This window comes from Rhincodon typus, chromosome 16 (genome assembly GCF_021869965.1).
Source record: "Rhincodon typus isolate 14 chromosome 16, sRhiTyp1.1, whole genome shotgun sequence".
NCBI lineage: Eukaryota > Metazoa > Chordata > Chondrichthyes > Orectolobiformes > Rhincodontidae > Rhincodon > Rhincodon typus.
The window spans coordinates 25,002,497-25,024,335 of record NC_063347.1 but is presented as its reverse complement, the minus strand read 5'-3'; the positions used below and the strand labels follow the sequence as shown (position 1 = coordinate 25,024,335).

General features: G+C 38.9%; 1 protein-coding gene and 1 long non-coding RNA gene across 4 annotated transcripts in view; one reads left to right on the top strand and one right to left on the bottom strand.

Moving 5' to 3' along the window:
* LOC109936989 (constitutive coactivator of PPAR-gamma-like protein 1 homolog) overlaps positions 1-21,839 on the top strand; it is a 119,558-nt gene that overhangs the window by 25,526 nt on the left and 72,193 nt on the right. For all 3 annotated transcript variants that reach the window (XM_048606180.1, XM_048606178.1, XM_048606177.1), the window contains exons 2-4: positions 1,892-2,138; positions 16,421-16,503; positions 21,197-21,325. In XM_048606180.1, the coding sequence (XP_048462137.1) occupies positions 1,892-2,138; positions 16,421-16,503; positions 21,197-21,325 (459 nt within the window). The remainder of the gene's footprint in view (positions 1-1,891; positions 2,139-16,420; positions 16,504-21,196; positions 21,326-21,839) is intronic.
* The window catches only part of LOC109923248, a 114,134-nt gene continuing 113,650 nt past the window's right edge, over positions 21,356-21,839 (bottom strand). Inside the window, exon 8 of the long non-coding RNA XR_007263846.1 lies at positions 21,356-21,712. This is a non-coding gene — a long non-coding RNA (uncharacterized LOC109923248). The remainder of the gene's footprint in view (positions 21,713-21,839) is intronic.

Here is a 21,839-nt window from a genome sequence, read left to right as displayed (position 1 = left end):
GATCCTAGTGTAGGAGGGCAGAAGATTTCTTTTTGGTGTCCTGACCAGCATTTATTATTTTTTAACCAGCATTACTAATACATATTAATACACTAATACGATAATTATGGTCATAATTGCTCTTTGTGAGACTTTATTGAGTGGAGATAGCCTGCCTGCTTTGTTTCCAACATGATAACATTGACTACACCACCAAAGTACTTTATTGAGCACTAACATGCTTTGGAATGTTCTGAAATCCTGAAAGGAGCTATATAAATGCAAATCTTCTTTCAGAAAGTTGTTATGTTTGTGCAAGAGAGTCAATAGGCATGTCCTAGGTTTTTCTTAAAAAAATCAGTGTCTTCCTGCAGTTTTCAAAAAATACTTGACTTGTTTGCAATTGACTTAATGTCTTCAAGTACTTGTATCATTTTCTATGTTTTTTCCTTTTCTCTTTCCCAACCCCACCAAACCTCGCCTACCCCTCATCTCCCAAAAAGAAAGGTGCTTTAAGAACAAGCTTAGATATTGGAACATAATAGAGAAGGACACAGTAGAGTTGCGGGATTAAATTTCCTAATTTGTTGACTTTACAGTCAGAACCATGTGGGTAAAAGATTTGGTATTTTGCTGGAAGAATAGGAAAATCAAATGAATGTTTATTTATGTGACAGTAATGTATTTTAGTAAGAATTAAACAAGGCCCTGTCAAGACTCTGGAGTTCTGAATAAATTGAGAGAAATTTGAGTAATGCAATTTGTTGCAATGCTAAATGCTACAACATGGGGGAAGATATTCTTGAGCAGCATTTTAATATTAGCGTCGTTGTATGCCGAGTATCAGATTTGCATACACGGTTTTTAAAGCATTCATTCATGGAACATGGTAATTGCTAGCTGGGCTGCATTTATTGCCCATCCTTAGTTTCCCTTGAGAAGATGATGTTGACCTGTCTTCGTGTACTGCTGAAGCCCATGTACTGTAGGTACACTCATAAATGCCATTACAGGGGGGATTCCAGGATTTCAACCCAGTAACCAATTCAGCATGGCTAGTAGCTTGGAGAGGAACTTGCAGATAGTGCTGTTCCCATCTATCTGCTTCCCTTGTCCTCCTGGGTGTTAGTGGTTGTGGATTTGGAAGCTGCTGCCTGAGGAGCCTTGGTAAAATTTTGCAGTGCATCTTATCAATGGTGCACATTGCTTGCACACACGTTTAATAGTGGAGGGACTGAATGGCACCACAGCCACAACCAATCAAGTGGGCTTCTTGTTCCTGGAAGATGTCAGACCTCTTGAGTGTTGTTGGAGCTGCATTCATCCAGACAAAAAGGCAGTATTTAATCACATCTCTGACTTGTGCCTTGTAGATGGTGGACAGGTTTTGTGGAGTTGGGAATGAGTCACTCGCTGCAAGATTCCTAACCTCAGACCTACTCTTCTAGCCTCTGTATTCATATGGCAAGTGCAGTTGAGTTTCTGGTCAATGGTAACCCTATGGATGTTAATAGCAGTGGGATTCAACTCTGGTGATGCTGTTGAATGTCAAGAGGCGACAATTAGATTATCGCTTATTGTGATTTGTCATTGCCGGACATTTGTTTGGTGCAAGTACTCCTTGATGAATTGTCCAGGTCTTCCATTTGGGCATGGACTGCCTCAGTATTTTATTATTATTTTATTATTATTTACCATAATAAAATACTATGAAATACAACAAAATGTAACTAAAACCAAAATTCAATTAATATCATGTCTTGAATCTCAGACCGACTAGTTATAATCAAGAAATGCTTATGTTTTCATCGTTCATTTCAGAATCTTTTGATCACTTGGTGACATAATAATTTGATATCCATTTGAGTTAATTCCAGGTGATGTTCAGACAAAATATGTGATTGTTTTGCAGGTTGCACAGAGCATTGAAGATCACCATCAGGAAGTGATTGCCTTCTGCAGAGAGAATGGTTTCCATGGCCTACTTGCATATGACTCAGATTATGCGTTGTGTAACATCCAGTACTATTTCAGTGCCCATGCCCTTAAACTGAGCCGGAATGGCAAAAGCCTCACTACCAACCAATACCTGATGCATGAAGTTGCCAAGCAACTGGATCTGAATCCTAGTCGCTTTGTTATCTTTGCTGCACTCTTAGGTAGGTGGACATATTTTCTGTAGATGTATTACTGAAAGCATGTTAATTTGGGTGGAAAAAGTGTTTCTTGCACATTGTTTTGGACATCCATTGAAAATTATGCTGCCTGAATTGTTGAATTATTAGTATTGTAGTGATAGTTTAAATAGTTGTTTGTGTTTTTTAAACATTTGAAGACTTGTTTTTTTTTTCTCTTAGTCGGGCACTTATTTTCCTTTAATATTGTTGCTTTCCTCCACTCTTGCATTGCTCGCCATTCACTTTAACCATTCTGCTGCTTCAGTAACATCTCTGGCTAGTGCTTGAAACAAGCTATTGCAACTAAAGCTTGAGACCAACCCAGTGAAACGAAAACTTGCTTTCTGTAGAATAGACTCATTATTTTGAAAGCTAATTAAACGGTTTTATCCTTAACCCTAACCTCTAAAATTTAAAGATTTCTTTCAGAATTATAAAATGCTACATTTGATTTGTAAAGAAGATTATTTTCCAATTACAGAACACATGGTGCGCAGGCTTTTAAAGTGCAAATGGAGAATTTCTAACCTGGACTGTAGAACCCAGATATGTTGTCTTATTGTATTTAAAGAAAGTCACAATTAAGAAAAAGCTGTAGCATTATTCTATTTTTAAAGAATGAATTTATAATAGAGACAATAAGCAAATTTTGTGTTTGATCATTTTGCATTTAATATATTTTAAAAATGTATTATTGGGAAAACATTTTAATTTGTGTGCCTGCCACAAAATTCTGTCAGCATGCAGTTCCTATGATCGTTTAAATAAATTAGAAAAACCAGGGTCACAACACCTATCCCTAGAGAACACCATTTTCAACTTGTCTCCAGTCTAAGAAATCCCCATCTGTATCAATCCTCAGTTTTGTTTTTTAGCCAACTTCTAATTTATGCTGCCAAGCACCCTCAATCCTAAAATTCTAATTTGCTAAGCTACCTGCTATATATTTGCCAGATATTATTATTTGGATCTTTCCTTTGAAGAGAACCTACTTTCTGTTGGATTATTTTTAAGGCATGCATTTTGTTAATATATGGATTACAGAAATGTTCAGGTAATTATTTTATTAGGATTCTCTTCATCTTAGACTGAAAGTGGCCTCCAATTACTACTAAGTTGCCCAACAAACTCCATTTAGTCCTTCTTGAAATTAGATACTGCATTCATAATTTCTGTTTCAGGAGGTACTCTTAGAGAAGGAGAGATTCCTTAATCATGTCTGATATCGATGACTGAAAAATGCTTTAAGAGTGAATCTAATTTTGATTTACTTGAGATTAAGAGTTAAGAAAATTCCAAACTGTAGGTGTAAATTTGACAAAATGCCATCTTTTGTAACCTAAAAGTATATTGACAAGGCTATGGCACATGCCTTCTAATGAAAGGTTTGAGATGATGTTATAACTCAATGAGGCATGTAAACCCAAATGATAAATTGTGTCTTAATGTCCTGCCCAGTTCCTGCTGTCTGTTTTCTAAAACTAGTACTTTATAACATTTAAGTTATGACATCAAATGGAGGATGTTAATCTTATGTAATTAATCACTGCAAGAGATTAACTTAAAGTTTCATTTTTTCTAGTTAAAAATTAAAAGTTGTAGTGTGTATCATTGGTAATTGCTTAGCATTTTCCAGCATTTCTTCTCAGTTGCTTTAGGTCAATGTAATAAATTGGTCAAGGCGTTGCAGGTTTAAAAATTGCAAGATTATGTAATATACAAATCATGTCAGCAAATTATGAATCTTAATTAGTGAGACAAAACATGATGTGCATTTTTGAGATACTGTCAAATGCTAGCAATTCAATTTTGCTTCCAAACAGGCTGCTGATAAATTCACCTATATATTTTGTTCAGCTGGAAGCTTTAAATGTATTTGTGAGTATCTTAAATAATTAAAGCGACTCCAATAACTAACAAAAATGACAGGATCTGTAGCACCTCATCTTTTAATGCAGCAAGCTGAGAAATAATAGCAACAAATATTTTGTACTGTAATTTAAGGCTTTAAGAGGTGTTAATGTTAGCCAATCGGACCCTAAGTGCCCTTTATCAGCTTGAAGGCCTCTAGATCTTGTTTGACAACAACCAAATGTAATTAAATTATCAGCACTGTGGTCCAGCAGTATGCTTTAGCTTTAGAAGAAGAATACTTCTTCTGCATTAGTGTGACACTTACTCTTTCTCTCCCCCCCCACTCCCTTTCTCTCTCTCCTCTCTTATGCTGCCAATCTTCCCCCCCCAAAAAAATCCTGCAGTGAGATTCTCAAGCTAATGCCTGTTATGACCTGGATTGAAATTGCCCTAACATAGTTCACATATGACTTGTCCAGCCCATACTCCTGCTTCCTGTTGAGTCCAGGCTTTCTCAAAGTGTCACCCACACAAATGAGTAATTGTACTTATTCCTTGAATGATGAAGGATAAGTGTTAGCATGTTTAACAACATGTTATCCAATATGCTGATAGTTTTTTTTTGTCTAAAAGATAAAATGTGAGTATTAATTCTGCATTATTTTAATACCTGTGTGTGTGTGTGTGTGTGTGTGTGTGTGTTGGTAAAAAGTCAAGGTGGAAAGTGGAATGCATGTGCTTTCTTATCCGTGTGTTACTTCCTTGACTACTGATTGTTGGTCATACAGTTGTGATGATGTGCAGAGTTAGTAAAAATGCCAGATTTCAGCACCATTGGAACATCAGCAATTTTGTGCAGATAGGGGATCAAGTATTGTGGTCAGTTTAACTAATATAAATAATTATTCTGGGCAAATCGAAGGATGCAAACCCAGATAATAAAGAGTGACTTCATCAGGGCATATCATGGCAAAGAGCAAGCGCCAGCCACATGTTTGGGGTAGATAGTGGGAGCAGGTCTGAGTCATCTCTCTGTGCAAACTAATGCTGTCAACAGTCATTCTGAGATAGTTATTGTTCCACTTGGACAAAAACTGAGAAGCAATAAGACTGCTAAGCAAATGCCAGAAAGCAGAACTTTCTTGATATAGAGAAAAACACAACTTTGAATTCAATGGTGATAGATATTTGTTAAGTAAGTATACACGAATGGTATATTTACCATGTTTTCACTGTAAGGCATTTTCTGACATGAGTAAACAGAATTGCTGTAGCCAAGCCAATGGCGAGCCTATAATTTCATTTAGACAACACTGTTATATCATAGCAACTGCTTGTTTCAAGGTATTTTTCAGTAGCAGGTGGGTTTGGCTAAGCTCAGATTATTATCCAATTAAAGTTAATTTATTGGTGTATATTACTCATTTTAACAAAAATGCAATTGTTACTTGGATGCAGCAGTTGTAAGTTTACTAGAAACTTGACAAAGCACCCTTTAGTACAGAGATTTTTATATATCTCTTTGCTTTACACCTATTATCTACGTCTGCTCCGAGATTGGCAAATGGCTGATTGTGCTGAGATCCCATGGAAGCTGGAATCCATGCAGCTTCCACAAAGCAGTTATGACAATAATGGATATCAGGCAAATACAGATCTGAGTTCAGATTGACAAAGTAGATGTGAGGCATCAATTACCTACTCCTGTTCAGATGTTCTTAACACGTTTGCTACATTCGCATCGTGAATGGTAGTAACTACTTCGTTTAGAACTTTCTTGTTGTTATAAATGACCATAATGGCAGAAACATCACTGACTGAAATAGATGTCTTCCTTTGTGTTCTCCTCTTCCTGGCTCTAGCTATTTCTACTGCCAGTTTCTTTTCGAGCATCATCCTCAATAAGATTTCAGGCTTGTTGGAACTGAGACCTCTAGATTCATATGAATCACTTTAAAGATCTGTTGAGCAATGATATTGGAAACTAATGAGAGGAAATGCCTTGTTATCAGTGGAACAACACAGAGCAATTTATTCTGGCCAGTTTTGCAACTGTTGCTTTTGACCTAATTTTGAAATATTGCACTATAAAGCCCGATTTGGAAATATTTGATAGATGAATTCTTAATATTTAATAATTTCTGTAGGCGTGAGGTTGAGGCGTTTTGGAGGTATTTTTTAAAAGGGCCCATGAAAAGACATGTCAGAACATTTTTTGAAAAGATTTCTTGGAAAATACATGGTTCTAGATAATTACTGGTCCTGTTTGCTTAAACCCAATTAAGGGAAAACACCTGATTTGTTTTTATGACTGGCTTTTCTTTTTGAACAGTGTTTTGAAGGCTTGGAGTTGGTTTTGGATTTTCTGTTTAGGGTGCTTGCTGACAGAAACAACTGCTCAGTTTGTGTCTTCTGTTTTTGAAGCGCTTCCATGGTGAATCCGGTGTGAAGCCTGATTGTCCTCTGAAAAAGCACCTGGAAGTCTTCTCAACATTGTTTCCTGAGCAAGCTGTGTCTAAGAAGATCCCTTCACATCTGTCTGTGTGCATGACAACCATTTACATGTGTCAGAATGCCAGACTGAAAGCCATCTGAGCATTAAACATTCTTTTCCTTTTTTTTGCCTTCAAGAGCTCAGAATGAATAGCCAAAAATGCTTTTCTCAGTGTGAGTGTGTGTTTCTATGTTCAAGGTTATTTAGAGGAGTTAACATTTATATTGTCACAACTGTGTTAATAAATTTAATACCTTTTGTGAACTAAATTTTGTTTTTATATTGTTTATTAAATAAACCTGGTTGGTGGAACTGTTTATTCTAAGCCTAGTATAAAGAAAGCGTACAATTGGCCTTTTCAGGAAACAGATAAAACATCGAGATTTATGTTGTGATCTGTGGAGTAATGGAATGAGACACAGTCCACTGCCCCATCTTGGTCATATCAAGATTAGTTATACCAGACCCTGAGATTTAGTGATTCTTGTTGAGGAGAAAGTATCATGTGGACGTTTAAAACCATCAAACCTCTGGCTGATGAGTAATGCCTGAGTTGGTGTATTGCATTTGTCCATGGCACTGTTGATGATTGTTAAGTAAGGTAGTTTTGAATTCAGAGGAGTGGTTTTGTTACTAAGCATTGGAATTCTTCCTGCTCTGGTTCCAGTAGTCTGCAAGCAACAGCTTGATTGTGTGGTACTTTCTACTGCCTCAACTCTTTTGTAGAGAAATGTCCTGCTGCATGTGGGTTCCAAACAGTAATTGTGTACAAGCAATGATTTAAGTTAAACAACATTTGGATTGTCATAATTAAACAGGTGCATAGCCTAACAGTGTAGATAGCCAACTCTAACCTTGTTATAGGTAGGATCCCAGAGATGACAATATTTCGAAGATGCTCCTTGTTCAAGATGGTGTTGCAAGACTACACTGAAACCTCAACATGTTTCACTAGTTTAACTTTCGTCTACATGGAGGAGCTTGCTTCAGCAGTAACCACAGTATAGTTAGTTGGCTTTTTTTAATTTGGTAGTTGACAGGAAAAAGATGTGTGGGGAAGCTTGAAACAAAGCAGATAAGTGATGATGTAAAAACAATGTGCTGGAGAAACTCAGAGGATCTGGTAACATCTGTGAAAGCAGAAACAGTTAATGTTTTGAGTTCAGTATGGTTCTGAAGAAGAATCATATTGGACTCCACCTGTCAAATCTGTTTCTCCTTCAACGGGTGCTTGCAGGCCTACTGAGTTTCTCCAGCACATTTTCTGTTTTATTTCAGATCTTCAACATCCGCATTATTTTATTTTTGTTTGTGGTTGATGTTGATCAGCATTAGATGTTTAAATTTGTTATTGTTATTCTGAACTGTAAGTAGCAGAAGAACCATAACTAATTTGGCTACTGAGATGGATAGCTTGTTAGATGAGCATATTCGTAGATGTAGAATGAAAATGGATAGGTATGGTTGAGAAACAAATCGGTTTGATCAGCATTCTATCTTTTTTTTTAATTCCGCGTAGAAGGTCCGTGTGTAGTAGCTACTTCCAGAACCAGAAGTCAGTGCTGCCATCTGTATTGGCACAGCTACATTGCTTAGGGGAACATTGGTTGTAATCTAATGGCAAAACAGATTCAAGGTGTTGAATGGCCATATCCTGTTCCCGTGTGCCTATGGCTGTTGGACAGCTGGGGGACTGTCCTCCAGACCTCCTTCCTTTATCCTTAAAGCAGATGTAGGACTTGAGCTTTGTAGACTCCTATATCCTTTACTGAATGCCAGCACAAGCAAAAACAAAATATTTACATAGTTCCTTTACGTAATAAAATCACAGTGTCTTTCACAAAAGCATGATAAAATATGACACTGAGAAATGTTAAGTGATCAGGACAGATGACAATTAATTGATTGAAGCACTTGGTCTTAAGGGGGGTCTGAAAGGTGGACACCAAAAGAGAAATGTGGACAGTTTTAGAGAACAAATTTCAGAGTTTGGTTTCTGGCCAGCTGAAAAGACAGTCACTCATGATGATGTGATCAAAATCATGAATGCTCAAATATCCAAATTTGAGGAGCACAGATCTCGAGTCATTGAGTCATACAGCATGGAAACAGACCCTTTTGGTTCAAGCAGTCCAAACCAACCGTGTTCCCAAACTAAACTAGTCCCACCTGCCTGCGCTTGGTCCATATTCCTCTAAATCTTTTCCCTTCGTGAACTATTCAAATGTCTTTTAAACATGTGACCATACCTGCATCCACCACTTTGTCTGGAAGTTCATTCCACACCCAAATCATTCACTGGGTAAAAAATGTTGCCCTTCATGTTCCTTTTAAATCTTTCTCCTCTCACCTTAAAAATATGCCTCCTAGTTTTGACCTCTGACCTTAGACAAAGGATGCTGTTATTCACCTTACGTATGCCCCTCATGATTTATAAACTTCTATAGGGTCACCCCTCAACCTCCTACACTCCAGTGAAAAAGGCCTCAGCCTTTCCAGTCTATTTTTATATCTCAAACCCTCCGTTCCCAGCAACATCCTGGTAAAGCGTTTCTGAGCCCTCTCCAGTTTAATAATATCCTTCCTGTAATGGTGACCAGAACTGCACACAGTACTCTGTAAGAGGCCTCAGCATGACATCTCACCTATTGTATTACAGTACGCAAAGGCCTGAGCAATGGAGGCAAGCATGCTAAATGCCTTCTTAACCACCTTGTCTACCTGTGACACAAATTTCAAAGAATTATGTACCTGAACCTCTAGGTCCCTCTGTTCTACAACACTACCCAGGGCCCTACCATTAATTGTATAAGTCCTGTCCTTGCTTGTAATGCCAAAATGCAATACCTCACATTTACCCAAATTGAACTCCATCTGCCAATCCTCAGCCCATTGACCCAGTTGATCAAGACCTGTTTGTAATCTTAGATAACTTTCTTCACTGTCCACTATACCACCAATTTTGGTGTTGTCTGCAAACTTACTAGCCATGCCTCCTGTCTCCTCATCCAAATTATTTATGTAAATCACAAACAAAAATGGGCTCAAAACCTGTCCCTGAGGGGTGCCACTGGTTACAGGCCTCCAGTTTGAATAACAACCCTCCACTGCCACCCTCTGTCTCCTACCACCAAACCAATTTTGTATCCAATTGGCAAGCTCACCCTGAATTCCAAGTGACCTCACTTTACTAATTAGTCTACCGTGCAGATATCTTGGAGGTTGTGCGATTAATGATAATTAAATAGGGAGGAATCAGGCCAAAGCTAATTAGTTGCAACAAAGTCTTTTGAACAACCCTAAACATATGGATGTGGCTGAATGTCTCATACGGCCCAGTTGTCATCTTGCAGTTTCATGTTGAATATTAAGCTTATTATGATTTTCTGTTTGAAATGCAAGATCTGCCACCACCCCTTGTAACAGATATTTCATCAGTGGTCTTTGTTTTTCAGACAAAGACATGGATATTGTGGTCAGTGGTGAAATAGTGGTATTTGTTGCTAACCTTGAAGATAGCTGCCTACAAAGATTTCGTTATTTCTGTGGCATGATTTTTCCCTTTTCCGTCTGCATTTTACATTGTGTACCCAGTCAAATAGATGTCTTTGTGTGCAGCAACAATGACATCAGCAAACAGATAAACAGCCAATCACACTGAAACATTGCCTCCAGTAAACTAAGAAGTGACAGCACTTAGTTAACCCTCACTTTTATTTCATTGAAACTCTGGATTTCTGTATTAGCCTTCTTGTGTGCAGTCTCCTGCTATCGCTGGCACTTTCAGTGGCATAATGCTGGTGGTTTTATTTCCACGATCTGTGCAAAATTGAGGCCGTTATGTATTGTGTGATTTAACTCAAACATTAGCAAAGTATTGGACTGTGATTGAAGCTACATGATTCAATGAAATTGATGTCCAGGTTCATGATTGTCTGCAGGTGTCCTATTCTACCTGTCAAAGCTCTATGAATAATGTAGTAGTGACTGTAAAACTTGGTCAATAAGCTCACGCTGCAAATAAACAGTATATTAATTCTTGTGTCAAGTTTTGATCAATAGTCATGTCACAGAGAACAGGAATTTTGTTGTTGTCTTGACACTTACATCTTATTAAGGTGTGAATCAAAGCAGCTGTGTCCCTAGTCAGGTCAGCAAACTCCGCCTAGCTGTGCTTTTGACTCTTTTGAAATAAAGAAGCGATCGGGTTCTGTTGAAGCAAACCACACAACTGGAAATGCAATAGATTGATTTTCAATATAGAAGTTGAAATTTTATGTGTTTCCAGAATATTTAACAAGCAGCATATTTATTGTGCTTTTTGACCCATTAGGGAAATATTTGATTGGGCTTGGTCCCAAATGGATTGGACATTGAAGGAATTCTTTGATTTGGCAATCCATATGAGCTTGAGGCTTAAACGAAAATAGTTATTGGGCCTAATTTTGAACAGAGGTGATGGATTTGAGATGCCAAGTGGGTGGGGTTTTGAACTAGCAGATTCCAGCTGGCTCCAGAGCTAAAACTAGCCAGTATGTAATCTCTGCGGGTGGGCAGGTGAGTTTGACGGATTGAACTTGTACCAATAACTGTGTTTGTATAGAGTTCGGAGGTGTATTCCTCCCCCTCCTTTGAAATAAGCTGATGGCAGTTGGCTGTGTTGGATTAATCTGGCTTAGGGCATAGCTGGACAATTTTCCACATTATGGGGTAAATACCTCTTAAAGCTGTACTGAAACAGCTAGGCCAAATATATGGAACACTTTTGGAGCACTGGCTTCAGCATTACATGCAGGATTTAATGGGGTCCATAGCCTTTGCTGTGAACAGTGCCATCATTTGTTCTTTGATGTTATTTGGAGTGAATTGTAAAAGACTGAAATCTGTGAAAAATAGACCGAGAGAGATTGCTCACTGACCACGTCTGTCTGAAGACTTCAACCTTTAGATTCATAAAATTGCTTCTTGCCATTAATTGCTTAACTACCAACTACTATTCATGCCAAGATATAGCAGGACAAGAGTTTAGACCTGACCTGTTGGTTGTGGGGTCTATTAATTCTTGTCTATAGCATCTGCTTTTACACGTCATGCACGTACAGTAGTCCTTTGTTGCTTTACCAAGTTGACACCTCATTTTTGGCTCCAGTGTTGCTCCTGGCATGCCAATTGAATCAGAGTTGGTTGATTATAACTGTAGATTGAGGAATATGCTAGCTATGAGGTTCTAGACTGTGATGGATAGAATACTGTTGCTGCTAATGAAACGAGGAGGGGTTTAATGAAGGTAAGCTGAACTGTAAGAAAGAGGAAAAGTGAGAATCATGAGTCCAGTGGGGATGAAGTACTTAAAGAAATCATTATAAACAGTACTATTGTCACATAAAGCTATTGTACAAAATTGGGCTCACGGCATTGGACGTGGCGCCTAATGGAGAGAATAAATGGGGATATTTTCAGACTGACAAGCTGTAACTAATGGAGTATCACAGGCATCAATATTTCACCTCCTCTGTCATCTCTGTCAATGACTTGGTTGATGGGATTAAGTGTGACATATCCAAACTTGCTGACAGTTAAAGGTTCGGTGCGAATGAAAACAGTGAAGAGGGTGCAACAAAATGTGCAAGAGAATATAGACAAGTTAAGTGAGTGGGCAGGACATGGCTACTAGGATATGATGTGATGAAGTATAAAGTTGTCTTGTTTGTGATTAAAAAAAAATAAAATAAATTTTATTAAATGATGACAGACATCTGTTCCTTTGTGTTGGTATCACAGAGCTGATGTATAGGTCCAGCAAGCAATGAAGCAAATGTTATTTCAGCTTTTGTTATAAAGGATTTGGAGTGTAACATTAACGAAATCTCAATACAAATGTACAGGGCAATGATTGTTTGAAGTACAGTGTGCAATTTTGATCTTAACTGCATTCCATCCAGTGTAAGAATTTACAACACCAGTTCCTCTGATATGCAAATTATGCTATGAATAATTTCCATAGTACAATTTATAAATGTTTTTTAATCAACTTGTTCAAAGATATTATTACACACCTTTGGCACAGGTGAAACTTGAACCTGAGCATCCTGAAGCAGAGGTAGGGACAGTATCACTGTGCCACAAGGGGTCTAATGATTCATATTCTTTGGTGTTGTTGTGTTATTTGTATTTCCTCCCAAATCAGTAGGATGTATGCATGGAGTCCTGATGAGAGATTTCTTCTCTGGTCTGGTTGATCTTGGGTTCAAGCATTGATCATTTTCCTCTTCAACTTAGTGGGTATTGCAATGGCTTGGTGCTAGGTAGATATTTGTCACTGGTTACCTGTCCAAAGACATTGGTCTCCTGCATAGATCAAGTGATACGGGCATCACTTGGAGCACCTAGATCTAACTGTACATGTAAATGCTCAGTGATTGTACTGAGCCATAGTGCTGTATTGGTGAGGTCACTGATGCTTGCATCAAGAGACACCAGAGTCCCTATTTATAAAAATGAAATGTTGGACCTGTGAGATTTTGATCTCTGGTTCATCAGCTGTGAAAACAAGTTTGTTCTTCCTCCTTTCCTATCTGGTTGCTGCTGCTCACTTATTTGTTTTACTTGATGATACTCTGATTCTTTAAATCCTGTTGATTCTTAACTGGGAGGGGCAAAGAGATAGTGAGTGTGATCGGTTGTGGTATGAAGTACTGGCTGGCACTGTTGGATGCAGTGGTTTATCACCGTCTGGCACACTTTGGAGAAGAGGAAGGTAGGATGCAAAAGCACCTTTCATAGCTTTGTTTCAGAAAGATGTTTGGAATGTTAAGTAACTTCAGTTTCTAAGTTCAGAGCATTAGAAAATAGGTTTAAAAAAAAGGGGAAAAGTTACTATGTCCTTATTTAGTGGCACTGCTTCTACCTGCAGGTCTCCATTACTGTCATGAAGCAAGAAGTCTTACTTGTGATAACTGGAAAGCCTTCTTTGCTTACATGAGAACATTAGAGATCGTTGTTATTCTCCCATGAAAGAAATAACAAGTTCAGCATTCAGATGAGAAATACTAACATACAATTGGCAACATGTACCCAATTGTGGATGTAATACTACGTTCCAGGTAAGTTCAACAGTAGTAAAGGGATGTATTGGGATTTATATGTGTAAGGGGGTGACTGATACAAAGGTTGAGGTGTTAATTTTATATTTACCAATTGAGATAATGGTGTGGTGGTATTCTCGCAGGATCAGTAATGTCGGATCAGCAATCCGTAGGCCCAGGAAATGTTCCAGAGAATGGGTTCAAATACCACCATGACAAATTGTGGAATCTGAATTGAATATAAAACTGGAATTAAAGACTGATGACCATGTGACTCCAAACCCACAGCAACAACTCTTAACTGCTCTCTGAAATAGCTGTTAAATCCCTTGTAAAATTTCAACAAAGGAATGAAACTGGAAGGAACTCTGTCGACTCTGCAGTGTCGTACAGAATCTGGGAGCTAGTATCAAAAATTGGGAGAGCTGTCTCACAAACTAGAGAAGCAATAGTCTAACATAGTCATACTCTCAAAAGCATACCTTGCCCATAGTATCCCAGGCAACACATCACCTTTCAGAGGTGGCGATAACTGGCATATAGTCAGGAAGGAGTTGCCCCCGGAACCCAAACATTGACTCTGGGCTCATGAAGTCTCATGGTGCATGGTTAAAGATGGGCAAAGAAATTTCGTGCTGATTACCACATAGTACACAATAATTACACCTCCATGTTGAACGCCATTTGGAGGAGACACTGAGGATGGCAAGGGTGCTGAATATGGTTAGAATAGGTGCCATTAATGCCCAGCATGGCTCACAGTGCCATCACTGACCAAGTTGGTAGAGGCCTGAAAGGCAGAACTGTTACAGTGGGTTTGCAGCAGATAGGGAGGGAACAAGTACGAGGGGAAGCATATTTGACCTCATCCCCACAAATCTGTGTGCTGCAGGTGCATCTGTCTGTCTAATTGTCACTGTGGATGACGACTGCATAGCCTCTTCAATGTGAAGTCCTTTCTTCATATTTAGGAAACTGCACAATTTGTTGTGTACCTCTGTCACCATGTTAAATAAGATGGAGGTTGAATAGGTCAAGACTGGGTGGCACGGTGGCTCAGTGGTTAGCACTGTTGCCTCAGTGCCAGGGACCCAGATTTGATTCCTTCCTAAGTTACTGTCTGTGTGGAGCTTGTACGTTCTCCCTGTGTCCGCATGGGTTTCTGCCAGGTGTTCTGGTTTCTTCCCACAGTCCAAAGATGTGCAAGTTAGGTGGATTAGATATGGGAAATACAGGGTTACAGGGATAGGGTAGGGAGTGGGTCTGGGTGGGATGTTCATTGGAGGGTTGATGGGCTGAATAGCCTGCTTCCACACTGTATAGGGATTCTGTGATTCTGCTGTGGCACCCATAAGGCGCAGTAAGCCATCAGCGGCAACACAATTGTATTTCAATACAATCTGCAACCTTATGGGCCTACATATCCCCTACTTTACTGTAACTATCAAGGGCTGCATTTGACTGTGACTTACTCCCTGACTCCCCAAAGCCTGTCCACCACAATCTACAATGCTCAAGTCAGGAGTGTAATGGAATACTCTTCACTTAACCTAGGTGAGTTCAGTTCCAACAACACTCGAGAAGCTTGACACCATTCAAAACAAAACAACCCTCTCGATTAACAACATACCAACAAACATTCAGTCCCTCCACCATCAATGCACAGTAGTAGCTGTGAATGCCAGCTCCAAGAAAGGCAAGGGCAGTGGATATGTGTGAAGAGTGCCACACGCAAGTTGCCCCCCAAGCAGTTCACTGTCTTAACTTGAAAGTGTAACACCATTCCTTCAGTATTGCTGGGTCAAAATCTTAGAACTCTCTCCCCAAGGCATTGTGGATCTACTTATACTAAATGTAACACAGCGGTTCAAGAGGGCAGCACCTTCTGAAGGGCACCTAAGGATGGGAAACAAATGCTTGTCCAGCCATGATGCCCACATCTCTTAAATTAATTTTAATTGATTGCGTTTAGTTGTGTACGTGTAGTGAGCATTACCTGGTGCTTCACTTGAATCCCTATGATTAGGAGCAATTTGTTAGGTCAAAAGGTGAATGCTAGTAATGTGTAACTTTGTAATTACGTGTAAATATGCATGCATTATATATTGGTTCCAGTCACCAATTGACTTTCTCATTTGTAATAGTGGGTGTAAAGATTGCCTCTTGGCCATTGATGAGAGCTGTACAATAAAACTGTGAAAGGCAGGAAGTCAGATGTGCCTAAGCTAGCAGTTGTTATGAGGTGTTTTTGCTCATTTCTGCTGAGAAAATAATCTTGCTTTTCATTTCTGTAATGGGGAGGTGGGTGCAGAATTTACAGTGAATACTACTGAAATGTTTACTGTTCTTTTGGGGGATGCTAATAACATATGGGTGTCCCTTTTTCAGATCTGGGCTGTGCACTTCCTGCACAGTCTTAGATATTATGCTTGTTGCTTATTGCATTCTACAAAATAGGCCCTTTAAGCAGTTGGAGGACTTTAAATCTTGCACTTTCCCATCCCTACCTCGTGTCTGTGGAAAGTCTACATTTATAGCTCACCCACATTGTTGGACTTGAGGCCAACGCAGAAATGTGTGGGAATGAAAGACTGATGTACCCCTGGTGGGATTTTATAAATGGAGAAGGCAATGTTCTCAATCATTGAAATTGTCTTGTATGGCATTGTTACAATAATGTGTATTTGTATGTTCAGCAAAACCCAAAACTGAAGAATATTCCCAAATAGCAAAAAAGAAACAACGTACAGAGAAGACCTGAAATTAATTTCATTCAAAATAAATAAATGCATTTTTACTTCAGTTTTATGACTTTTTCTTCTTTGACTTAGGCAACCATATTCTACCTGATGAAGATCTGGCTGCCTTTCACTGGAGTTTACTTGGTCCAGACCATCCTTTAGCCTCATTAAAGGTAAAGATGGTGGTGGTGGAGGTGCTGATATTAATGCCTACAGCTTATTGAATTTTCATTTTGTGATTGAAATACTGACATGTATTGAGGAATGCTGCCAGACTGAAGCTTTATTGAACAAGAATTACCTATCCTCAATACTGTCATTCAGGCAATAAATAGTTAAACTTTTTTAAAAAAAAATTTCAACCTCAACTTTTTTAAGCATCCTTTCTGTCATTTTTCTCCCCTGTTTCCTTCTGCACCCACTCCTGTGCAATGCATATTACCATCGATAAAATCATTCTTTAGTAATTCACTTCTGCCAAGATTTTTGACACTCGTCATTCCTCTGATGGGCAACTTGAAGGTAAACAAGAATGATTTGGAGTGATTCTCCGAATCTATCTCCATTTGGTCCCTTTCTGACATCACAGCCAGCCTTGTATATTCTGTGGCACTGTTTGTTGGTGTATCAAAAAAACTGCTGTAGTCTTATAAGAATCACAAGACAAGTCCCAATGAGGAAAACTGCTTAACTAATATCTATTCATCTATCAGGAAGACCCTACAGACTCCTTGTTACCATGTGCACTCATTTGACCCCCCCCAACTTTCTTTTTCCTACCTCTTCACCCCACCTCACAGACACATCATACGATTTAATTGTTGCTTTGCTGATTTCAGTGTTTTTGTTCCACACTTCTTTCCAGAAGTGTCTATGCATGTATTGATCACTTTGTGTTGAGCACTTTTTGAAAAGTGCTGGTATCTATTATTAACTAAGTCTTAACAATGCACACAGGAAATCATAGTATGATCTGACAAAGTCAGCATCGCTTCACAAAAGGGAAATTGTGCTTGACAAATTTATTTGAGCTTTTTGAGAATGCAATTAGTAGGACAGATAAAGGAGAACGTAGAAAATTAACATGCAGGGCCAGCATACAATTAGGAAGACAGATAGTTTGATAGCCTTAATTACAAGCATTTTGGGTACAAAAATAAAGTCTGCCATGATTGCACAGGGTTTTGATGAAACCGCACATTGCAGACTGTGCACAGTTTTGATGTCCATATTTAAGAAAGAACATGTCCTATCGTGAGTCGTTGAGTAAATTGTGTCTATATTCTCTGGAGTTTAGACGAATGAAATGTGATCTAATTGTAACATTTTTGATATTAAAGGGACTAACAGGGCAGGTGCACAGCCTCTGTATAAGGGGTCAATCATTTGGAAGTTAGAAGAGAATAAATTTCTCCGCACAGCGTTGTTAAAATTCTCTATCCACTGTGTTGTGAATGCTCCATCGTTAAAAATATTTAGGGATGAGATAGAGATATCTTTGACCTTGAGGATTAAGGAAAATGGTAAGGAAATGAAGTTGAAGCCAAAGATAAGCTATGATCACTATAAATGGCTGGCAGGCCTGACAGATCACATGGTTTCCCAAACCTTATGTTCTTTTTATTATTTCTCTTTATTATTTTCATTTAGTCCCTTGTCCTATTGTTAAGTTGTAAAATTAAATTATTTTCCATGTTCTGCTGCCTTCATATTCTGCTGTCTTAATTGTCTATCAAAATACGGGGTCATTTTTTTTATCACCATCTTTACAGCTGAAAAGCTAAGGTGTTTCTAGTCTTTAATCATACCCAGGTCATTTGAAGCCAAAGAGTACACCTTCTAATTCCTGAAACTTTCCCCTGAATTTCTCCTATTTTGATGTCTGGAATGAGATGAATATTTTGTTTCAATTCATTCAGGAAATGTGGGCTTTGTTGGCTGGGCCAGCATTTATTGCCTGTCCACCATTGCCCTTGAAAAGATGGCCATGAGCTGCCTCCTTGAACTTCTGAAGATTATTTGGTGTAGCTACACCCACAATGCTGTTTGGAAGGAAGTTTCAGGATTTTGACCCAGGAACAGTGAAGGAATGGCGGTATATTTCCAAGTTAGGATGATGAGTGGTTTGGAGGGGAACTTGCAGGATCTGACATCCCATGTATCTGCTGTCCAAGGAATCTTAGTGTAGATTTTAGTGTAGATGGTATACTGTGTGTTGGTGAAGGAGTGAATGTTTGTGGGTGGCACGAATCAAGCATATTGCTTTGTCCTGCATCAAAAGTCATGAATGTTGTTGGAGCTGCACTCATCTAGGCAAGTAGAGAGTATTCCATCATGCTCCTCGTTTGTACCTTGTAGATCATGGGCAGGCTTTGGTGAATTAGAAGGTGAGGATTCCTATCTCGGGATTCCTACCCCTGACCTGCTTTTGTAGCCTCGGTATTTAAATGGCTAGTCCAGTTCCATTTCTTGTCCATGGTAAAACACTCCCACCCCGGATATTGATTGTGGAGAATTCAGTGATGATAATGCCATTGAATGTCATGGCTAGATTCTGCCTTGTTGGAGATGGTCATTGCCCAGCATATGTGTGGCGTGAATGTTCCTTGCGACTTGTCAGCCCAGGCTGGATATTGTTCGGGTTATGCTGCATTTGGATATGGATAACTTCTGTATCTGGGGAGTTGCAAATGATGCTGAACATTGTGCAATCATCAGCGAATGTCACTTGAAGTTACGGTTGAAGTAGCTGAAGATAGTTACAAGTAGAGCAATACCCTGAGGAGCTGCTGCAGTGATATTCTGTGGCTGAAATCATTGACCTCCAACAACCATAACCGTATTCCATTCTGTTACGCTGCAACCAGTGGAGAATTTTTCTCCTGATTCCCTCTTGACTCTAGTTCTGCTGGACACCTTGGTGCCTGATTTAGTCAGGTGCAGCCTTGAAGTCAAGGTTAGTCACTCTGGAGTTGAGTTATTTTTCCACATTTCATACAAAGCAGTAATGAGGTCAGGAGCTGACTGGCCCAGGTGGAACTCAAACTGAGTGTCAGTGAATTGATTATTTCTAAGCAAGTGCTGCTTGATATGTTGTTGATAACATGCTCCACCACTTAGCTGATCGGAGTCAGTATGAGTGTACAGTGATGAGGTGGTAGTTGGCTGGGATTAATTTGTTCTGCTTTATGTATAGTGGACATAACCTGGGCAATTTTGCACATGTTCAGGTAGATGCTAGTGTTGTTGCTGTACTGGAACAGCTTGGCTAACAATGCAATAGGTTCTGGAGCACAAGTCTTCGGTGCTGTTGCCAAAACATTGTCGGGGCCCATATTCTTGATATTTTCTGATCAGATGCTCTCCAGTTGTATTATGACATGTGCTTTGTAGTCGTTAAGTATAGCATTAAGACAGTCAGTCGAACAGTAGTTGACTACAGTGTGTGGTAGCTTTTCAGCACATTGTGACACGTCTCTGGAGTAGGTAGGACTTGAACCAGCGCCGTAAAACGTTAAGTTTTTTTAAATATCTGGTAAATCCTCCCTTATGATTTCATCAGTGAAATATACTTAAATCAAAGTCCAAAGTAGAAAATTACTCGTTTAAATCTTGCCTGCATACACTCCGTTGTTCCAATCAAGAAAGCCTTAAAATGTTACAATACTTGAGTGATTATTAATGACAGAATATGTTTTCAATTAAGGACCAGCTTTTTACAAATTGAGGCTTTAGGCCATTTGAAATAATAAGAGATATTTAACTCGGGTCGCTCAAGTGGAAATGAAACGTCTCATAACACCATTCAAAGAGAAGCTGTAGTTCTTCTCCGGTATCTTGATTTACATTTATCTTTCAACCAACATCAGTAAATAGGTTACCTGGAAACAGATTTTCATTTATGGGACCTTGCTTATGCACAAATGGGCTGATGTGTTTCTCTACATCACAACAGTCACAGCATTTGTGTTTCGCCTCCTATGAAACACTTTGCAATGTATTGAGTTGTGAAACACACTATATTCATGCAAGTTCATTCCTTCCTACTCCATCTACATACTGCCAAGTTGACAACCAAGGACTCTATGCAGTCAAATGTCTTAACACATCTTGCGTGAGCTGCAGTTTTCTATATTCTGCACCCCAGGACTTCCCAGCTCAATTTTCACTTTAAGCATGCCTGTTCAAAACCACCATATCCAATCTATTCCTAAACAAACTTCTGATTACTAAATCAGAAAGACTATCTACATCTACCTGTGTAATATTGCCTATGTGTATCCCATCTCAGCATATTTATTGATAAAACTCTAAACTGTGCCTTTGTTACCTCCATACATGATCATCCTACCCTTCTCCACACTTACACATCCGCTTATCTGAAGTTTTACTGCTTACATTCTAACCGACAATGCTATTTTCTCATTACCAAATAATTTTCTTGACCTGCAGTTGTTTCCACTTCTGTCGCTTTCTTCATTGTGTTTTAGTTCCTTCATAGCTTCACCCCTGTCTACCTCTAATCTCTTCCAGCCCTACAATCCTCCCAGAGCTCTCAATCTCTCTAAAGACTTTGCATCCATTTCTTTTAGTATGTGAGCCCCAGCTATTCCCCAAATCTTTCTTCTCATCCTTTCGTTCTATTATTAAAATCTATTCCTTTGAACAACCCTTCCTAATATCTTCTGACTTGGCTATCTGTCTATTTATTTGAATCCATTTTCTATTAAGTATCTTTAAAGGTGTCTCTGTTAAAGGTGCTGTCAGAAATTCAACATGATAACATGCATTCATAATGACATGATAAGATGATGAATCAGACAGCAGGAAATATTTCAAATATTTCAATTCTGGGGTTTTTTTCAGGTACGCGCACACCAACTTGTTCTGCCACCGTGTGATGTAGTGATAAAAGCAGTCGCCGAATATGTTCGCAACATTCAGGATATTGGTGATTTGGATGCAGTTGCAAAAGATGTTTTTAAGCGTTCTCGGGTATGTAGCTAATGAAAAAGCAAACAAACATATTTTCTAACTTAGTAAATATTCAGTTTTTACTTTTTTCATCAGTTTCTTCCCTTCGCTGTACCTAATAATGTTGACTCACTTGGTGGGGTTTATTACCATGATTGATGGCTGTCCTTCCTGAAGTAGCCTTTATCTTTCAGAAGGCTATTTGGTTGCAGCATCTCAACGAAACTTAATTGTCTCACTAGAGGTTTTGTGTACATTCAAAACAAAGACCCCTGGATTGCACCCAGTGGCCATAAGTATTTTTCCAGGAGAGATTTCCATTGAATGGTATTCGGGAGTGGAAGCCCTGTGTTTTTTTTTTGTTCCAGTCTGACAGCCCATTTGCTGAGGCCACTTTTTCTTCTGTACCTGTAAAGGGCATGAATAACAATAAAACTATAAGACATAGGAGCAGAAGCAGGCCATTCAGCCTATTGTGTCTGGCAGTATCTGTGAAGGAAAAAACAGAATTAACGTTTCGGGTCCGGTGACCCGT